Source organism: Polyodon spathula, unplaced genomic scaffold (assembly GCF_017654505.1).
Source record: "Polyodon spathula isolate WHYD16114869_AA unplaced genomic scaffold, ASM1765450v1 scaffolds_92, whole genome shotgun sequence".
Taxonomy (NCBI): Eukaryota; Metazoa; Chordata; class Actinopteri; order Acipenseriformes; family Polyodontidae; genus Polyodon; species Polyodon spathula.
This window is the reverse complement of record NW_024471586.1, coordinates 3,746-11,595: the sequence shown is the minus strand read 5'-3', so window position 1 is coordinate 11,595 and position 7,850 is coordinate 3,746. Positions and strand designations below refer to the sequence as shown.

General features: G+C 40.5%; 1 protein-coding gene across 1 annotated transcript; it reads left to right on the top strand.

Annotated features, from left to right (window-relative positions):
• The first annotated feature begins 414 nt into the window (after positions 1-414).
• On the top strand, positions 415-7,499 carry LOC121308041 (cingulin-like). Its single transcript, XM_041240350.1, has 3 exons — positions 415-651; positions 1,656-2,063; positions 3,151-7,499. The coding sequence occupies exons 2-3, from the start codon at positions 1,696-1,698 to the stop codon at positions 4,154-4,156; spliced, it is 1,374 nt and encodes a 457-aa protein (XP_041096284.1). The 5' UTR covers positions 415-651; positions 1,656-1,695; the 3' UTR covers positions 4,157-7,499.
• Positions 7,500-7,850: the final 351 nt, after the last annotated feature.

Below are 7,850 nucleotides of genomic sequence, written 5' to 3'. Positions count from 1 at the left end.
CTTAAACTGTGCAATGTGGTCAAGTGCAGTGACAGAATACTAAAGCACAGGGGAGGAGGGACAGTGGTGGTAAGGCATTGTAAAAGCACAGAGGGATTAGGAAAGTTTTACTTTCTTTTTTTAATTGACAATAAAACTGAATAAAAAAAATACATTTAAAGTTGATAATGTTTTTTCGTCATTGAGTTAATCAACAGGAACCCAAATTCTGCTAAACTTCATTAAAAGTGAAAATGAGTATGATAAAGAATAAATACTAAATCTCCAGTTCCAGTGAAGCTTTGCAGATACAGGGAGGCTGCAGTTTGAATGCAGTGAAATACTAGGCATTCAGGTGACAGTGACCTTTGGACTTACAAACATCATACAAGCAGGTACGGCAGGAACTGTACACAAAACCAAAGTCCAGAGAACAGAGAACTACGCCAGAGAAGTGACAGACTGGAGGAATACACTGGAGAGAGACTAGAGAACAGAAAACTACGCCAGAGAAGTGACAGACTGGAGGGATACACTGGAGAGAGACTAGAGAACAGAAAACTACGCCAGAGAAGTGACAGACTGGAGGGATACACTGGAGAGAGGCTAGAGAACAGAAAACTGCGCCAGAGAAGTGACAGACTGGAGGGATACACTGGAGAGACGAGAAAGGTAAAATCACAAGAGTATTACCAAATGTTAGAAAACGAACCCAGTTCACCATGGTTTATTATTAATTCCTGTATCAATGATTGCTTTCCAGTGTGCCTGCGTGATGTTTATATGATGTTTATATAGTTTCATTCTTGCTAGTTTGGCTTGCATTTAACAGCACAAAGCATGTCTATGGGCCATATTCATAAAAAATTTACTGTCGCACTTTTTATAATGAGAAAAAAATAAAGAAGGGAAGTGTCAGAAATCTTTTATAGGAGTTATCAAGTGTTATCAAAAGCAAATGAGATGTTTCGATGATAATTTGTACTGTGGCAAGTTTGTTTTTAATCTTTTTAAAATTAACATGACTAAAGGATTAAGCAGTTATGATAATGGATGGATGGATGTATTGACTCCTTGTCTCTCTGTATAGTCTATATGTGTGTATGTATATATTGCACTGTATTGACTTCTCTAAAGGATTAAGCCATTATGATAATGGATGGATGTTTTTGTATCATTCATTGAAAATGTACCCAATGCAAAATAACCTGTATATATACTTTTCAGAAGTAATTGAGAACAGCTCAGTAGGAACTAAATCCAGAGGACAGACAGGGGGTCCCGAGTCAGTAAACATACAAAAATAATTTAAAGACTATCCCATTGTTCATAAATACATACAGCATAATAATAAAAAAGCCTGAAAATAAACTCTATATTTTGTGGTGTTGTTTTATACAGGGGCAGCACAGTGGCATGGTGGTTAGCACTGCTGCCTCACAGCTCCAAGTCCTGGGTTTGATTCTGGTCACCGTGTTTGCGTGGGTTTTGTCTGAGTACTCTGCTTTTCTCCCACAGTCCAAAGACATGCTGTCCAGGTTGATTGGAACCACAATTGCCCTCTGTGTGAGAGTGTGTGTGAGGCCCTGTGATGGACTGCCTTGCGTTAACCTGTACTTCGCTACACTGCTGCCCTGTAATGAGGATTATTAATGTGTGTGTGATTTTCTCAACAGTGGGACTAAACTGGGGGGAGATTGAGGAAAAAGAGAGGACATGGAAAAGAGACTGAGAGAGATGGAGCAGGAATGGTTGAGGGGAGAGATGCGGGACAAAATGAGGGAGATAAAGAAAAAACTGAGGAGAGATTTAGAGAAGAAACATAAGAGAGAGGTAGAGGAACTCAATAAAGAGATGGAGAAGAAATGGAATGAGATGGAGGAACTGAAGAAAGAGATGGAGGAAAAACAGAAAGAGATGGAGAAAAAACAGAAAGAGATGGAGAAAAAACAGAAAGAGATGGAGAAAAAACAGAAAGAGATGGAGGAAAAACAGAAAGAGATGGAGAAGAAACTGAGAGACATGAAGGAGATACTGAGAGAGGTGGAGGAGTATCAGAAGAGAGATGAGGAGGAACAGAGGAGGTCTGTAATGGTGCTACAGTGACATGCTATAGTGAAAAGCATATTTTGCATTTGACCATAATTCCCTAAAAAACATTTTGTTCTTTGATCAAGTTATATTTCTGACTGACACTATATATCCTATATATATATATATATATATATATATATATATATATATATATATATGTATATATATTATATATATATATATATTATATATATATATATATATATATATATATATATATATCTATATATATATATATCATATATATATAATATATATATATATATAATATATATATATATATATAGTTATATATATCTATATATATGTATATCTAATATATATATATTTATATATATATATATATATATATATATATATATATATATATATATTATATATATATATATATATATATATGTAGTTATGTATAGTTACAAAATAACATCTACAGATGTGTTTACTTGATCTTCAGTACAGTAGTCTGTATTGGGAAATCCTTGATCACCATCATGTAAAGTGAGATTGCAGCTGTTTTTTGGTGAGTATGTGCAAGGTGAATGGGTCTATAACAATTCATCACCAGCATTTCATCACCAGCAGTTCATCACCAGGTACAATTCCTCACCAGAGACAATTCATCACGAAGGGTACATTATCATATGTACACATCATATATATATATATACATATATACAGCTGTTTAAAACGCTCAGGTGAAAACAACCGGTGTGGCGCTTGTAGGTAGTTTGAAATTTCGGCACTTCTAGTGTTAAAACAAAGGTTTGAAAAGCAAACTTGTTATTCATTTATTTATTTTTGCTTGTTTGTTTGTTAGTTGGGTGGTCATGAACTAGTACAATTTTGTACATTATGGGCTTTATTTATGTAATTTGTAAGTGAATATGTACTGTATCTGTTATTTATGATTTATTATAGCTCTATTTGTTTTTAGCACAGCTCTTATGATATATCGTGGCCTTAATCGGTGAGTTGTTGTCTGTGATGAGTTGTCGCTGGTGATGAAAAGTGTGTGATGTGGCACCAAGGTGGGTATCTGATACAGTAAAGTAACTTGATTCTAAACTGTCTTTGCAGGGAAGAGCCTGAAGAGATCCACAGAAGAATCAAGTGCCTGAAGGGGTTTGTCCAGATGTATCAAAATGAGAAGCCGCAGGTTACACATTTTCTCACAGAACTCAACAGGATTGCTGATGAACTGGATGAGGGTGACAGGAAGGCTACCATCGCTAAGACTATAGGGAGCTCTGTTTCTGTTGTCGGGGGGGTCATGGCCGTTGCAGGGCTAGCTCTGGCTCTTTTTACGTGGGGAGCCACCCTTGGACTGGTTCCTGCAGGGGCTGGGGTGACTGTAACTGGGGGAGTATTCAATGTTAGCGTAGAAATAGCAAAGGGTGTGAGAGCTAGAGATAAGAACAAGAGACTAGAGGAAACAGTGAATGACATTAACAGTAAAATGAAAGCACTTGGTGGAATGTGCTATACAAAACTTGCTAATTCATATAGAGGATATATTGGGTCTCTCTTAATTGGCATTTATAGGAAAACCCGTGCTGCTCTGGGCTTGTCTGATGATGTTGCTGCGATTGCAGTAGGCCTGGCTGTTGATGTCCCTCCTTCAGTGATCTCTGATGTAGGCAGAGCATTGAGAGATCCTTGTGCTGGAGTCTTTGCAGCTGTGGATGCCTTGAACATTGCTTTAAATATCAGAAAGCTTATTGAGTGCCATCCAACTGAAAAAGCACAAGAGATTCGCTACCTTGTGAAAAGTTTGAAAGAATCACAGCTAGCTGAGCTAGACAACATCAATTCAGACATAAATATGATTTTAAATAAATATTTGGGTCCACTGGCTGTGGAGGATGGTGCACTCAAAAAAAGATTCTACTGTCAGATGTGCAGGTACTTTATCAACAACAGTGCAAACAGAACTGTGGCATTGACTCCAGCTAAGGAACTTCATGGGAAGCACATGGTGCCTCCTATAGCCTGGAGATCGACGACTATGACTGGGAGTTCCCTGGGGCCGCACACAATTGTCCAAGCACCGACTGGGTGGGGAGGGTTTGAGTCGGCCCAGTAATCCTTGTCTTACTGCACGAGGGACTCCTGTGATGGCTGGGCACCTGCAAGTGGTCTGCGGAACTGTGCTTCTTCCAATGGCGCGATAGCTCTGGTTGCCTTCGCTGTCAGCTTGTGGGGTGAAAAAAGGAGGTCAGCTGACAGAACACACTTCGGAGGAAACGTGTGTCTTAGTCTCTCCTGAGTCCACATGGGAGTTGCAGCACTAAGAGAAGGTCTTAAAAACTATTGGATATTCCAAATTGGGAGAAAATGGGGGTAAAAAATAATTGGCGATTCCAAAAAAAAAAAAAAAATCCTAACAGGAATGAAATAGTAAATCTCGTTAGAATGCAGGGTCCTCCATGTCTTTTACATCCAGATCTGGGTAGAAGCTGAGGCTCTACAAGCAGACCTGGGCTGGACTTCCTGATCAGCTATGATATTTGTTAAACATTATTCATGAGCTGCTCCTCCTTCCAGCCAAATAGTGGAGAGGGGGGGGAGCCACAATAACATTACTCTGCCACGCATCAATGTGAACGATAGAATATATGTATGCAAATGATATATGTATAATATCAAGTCTATATGTGATAAAGTTAAAAGTGTACTGCAATCCATGTTATTCAAATTGAATACAATTCAATGATACTGCATTGCTTTATGTTAGTCTCTGTCTCTCAATTGGATAGTTGCAGCTGGGGGCAAAAGTAGCATTATACCACAGCTATAGGTAACCCTGGTCCTGGAGAGCCACAGTCCTGTAGGTCGTGGTTTTGTAGGTATCTCTTAATCATCAATGACTAAATAGCCAGAAAAATGGTCATCACACTCAGTGCTGTGACATCACGGTGGTCCTGTAACTGGGGGAGTATTCAATGTTAGCGTAGAAATAGCAAAGGGTGTGAGAGCTAGAGATAAGAACAAGAGACTAGAGGAAACAGTGAATGACATTAACAGTAAAATGAAAGCACTTGGTGGAATGTGCTATACAAAACTTGCTAATTCATATAGAGGATATATTGGGTCTCTCTTAATTGGCATTTATAGGAAAACCCGTGCTGCTCTGGGCTTGTCTGATGATGTTGCTGCGATTGCAGTAGGCCTGGCTGTTGATGTCCCTCCTTCAGTGATCTCTGATGTAGGCAGAGCATTGAGAGATCCTTGTGCTGGAGTCTTTGCAGCTGTGGATGCCTTGAACATTGCTTTAAATATCAGAAAGCTTATTGAGTGCCATCCAACTGAAAAAGCACAAGAGATTCGCTACCTTGTGAAAAGTTTGAAAGAATCACAGCTAGCTGAGCTAGACAACATCAATTCAGACATAAATATGATTTTAAATAAATATTTGGGTCCACTGGCTGTGGAGGATGGTGCACTCAAAAAAAGATTCTACTGTCAGATGTGCAGGTACTTTATCAACAACAGTGCAAACAGAACTGTGGCATTGACTCCAGCTAAGGAACTTCATGGGAAGCACATGGTGCCTCCTATAGCCTGGAGATCGACGACTATGACTGGGAGTTCCCTGGGGCCGCACACAATTGTCCAAGCACCGACTGGGTGGGGAGGGTTTGAGTCGGCCCAGTAATCCTTGTCTTACTGCACGAGGGACTCCTGTGATGGCTGGGCACCTGCAAGTGGTCTGCGGAACTGTGCTTCTTCCAATGGCGCGATAGCTCTGGTTGCCTTCGCTGTCAGCTTGTGGGGTGAAAAAAGGAGGTCAGCTGACAGAACACACTTCGGAGGAAACGTGTGTCTTAGTCTCTCCTGAGTCCACATGGGAGTTGCAGCACTAAGAGAAGGTCTTAAAAACTATTGGATATTCCAAATTGGGAGAAAATGGGGGTAAAAAATAATTGGCGATTCCAAAAAAATCCTAACAGGAATGAAATAGTAAATCTCGTTAGAATGCAGGGTCCTCCATGTCTTTTACATCCAGATCTGGGTAGAAGCTGAGGCTCTACAAGCAGACCTGGGCTGGACTTCCTGATCAGCTATGATATTTGTTAAACATTATTCATGAGCTGCTCCTCCTTCCAGCCAAATAGTGGAGAGGGGGGGGAGCCACAATAACATTACTCTGCCACGCATCAATGTGAACGATAGAATATATGTATGCAAATGATATATGTATAATATCAAGTCTATATGTGATAAAGTTAAAAGTGTACTGCAATCCATGTTATTCAAATTGAATACAATTCAATGATACTGCATTGCTTTATGTTAGTCTCTGTCTCTCAATTGGATAGTTGCAGCTGGGGGCAAAAGTAGCATTATACCACAGCTATAGGTAACCCTGGTCCTGGAGAGCCACAGTCCTGTAGGTCGTGGTTTTGTAGGTATCTCTTAATCATCAATGACTAAATAGCCAGAAAAATGGTCATCACACTCAGTGCTGTGACATCACGGTGGTCCTGTAACTGGGGGAGTATTCAATGTTGGCGTAGAAATAGCAAAGGGTGTGAGAGCTAGAGATAAGAACAAGAGACTAGAGGAAACAGTGAATGACATTAACAGTAAAATGAAAGCACTTGGTGGAATGTGCTATACAAAACTTGCTAATTCATATAGAGGATATATTGGGTCTCTCTTAATTGGCATTTATAGGAAAACCCGTGCTGCTCTGGGCTTGTCTGATGATGTTGCTGCGATTGCAGTAGGCCTGGCTGTTGATGTCCCTCCTTCAGTGATCTCTGATGTAGGCAGAGCATTGAGAGATCCTTGTGCTGGAGTCTTTGCAGCTGTGGATGCCTTGAACATTGCTTTAAATATCAGAAAGCTTATTGAGTGCCATCCAACTGAAAAAGCACAAGAGATTCGCTACCTTGTGAAAAGTTTGAAAGAATCACAGCTAGCTGAGCTAGACAACATCAATTCAGACATAAATATGATTTTAAATAAATATTTGGGTCCACTGGCTGTGGAGGATGGTGCACTCAAAAAAAGATTCTACTGTCAGATGTGCAGGTACTTTATCAACAACAGTGCAAACAGAACTGTGGCATTGACTCCAGCTAAGGAACTTCATGGGAAGCACATGGTGCCTCCTATAGCCTGGAGATCGACGACTATGACTGGGAGTTCCCTGGGGCCGCACACAATTGTCCAAGCACCGACTGGGTGGGGAGGGTTTGAGTCGGCCCAGTAATCCTTGTCTTACTGCACGAGGGACTCCTGTGATGGCTGGGCACCTGCAAGTGGTCTGCGGAACTGTGCTTCTTCCAATGGCGCGATAGCTCTGGTTGCCTTCGCTGTCAGCTTGTGGGGTGAAAAAAGGAGGTCAGCTGACAGAACACACTTCGGAGGAAACGTGTGTCTTAGTCTCTCCTGAGTCCACATGGGAGTTGCAGCACTAAGAGAAGAGGTCTTTGAAAACTATTGGATATTCCAAATTGGGAGAAAATGGGGGTAAAAAAAAATTGGCGATTCCAAAAAAAAAAAAAAAATCCTAAAAGGAATGAAATAGTAAATCTCGTTAGAATGCAGGGTCCTCCATGTCTTTTACATCCAGATCTGGGTAGAAGCTGAGGCTCTACAAGCAGACCTGGGCTGGACTTCCTGATCAGCTATGATATTTGTTAAACATTATTCATGAGCTGCTCCTCCTTCCAGCCAAATAGTGGAGAGGGGGGGGGAGCCACAATAACATTACTCTGCCACGCATCAATGTGAACGATAGAATATATGTATGCAAATGATATATGTAT

Bases quoted from the DNA above. Each gene is read 5' to 3' on its own strand.
- LOC121308041 (XM_041240350.1), top strand. From the start codon at position 1,696: ATGGAAAAGAGACTGAGAGAGATGGAGCAGGAATGGTTGAGGGGAGAG. The intron at 2,064-3,150 runs GTCTGTAATGGT...CTGTCTTTGCAG, and splicing joins GATGAGGAGGAACAGAGGAG to GGAAGAGCCTGAAGAGATCC.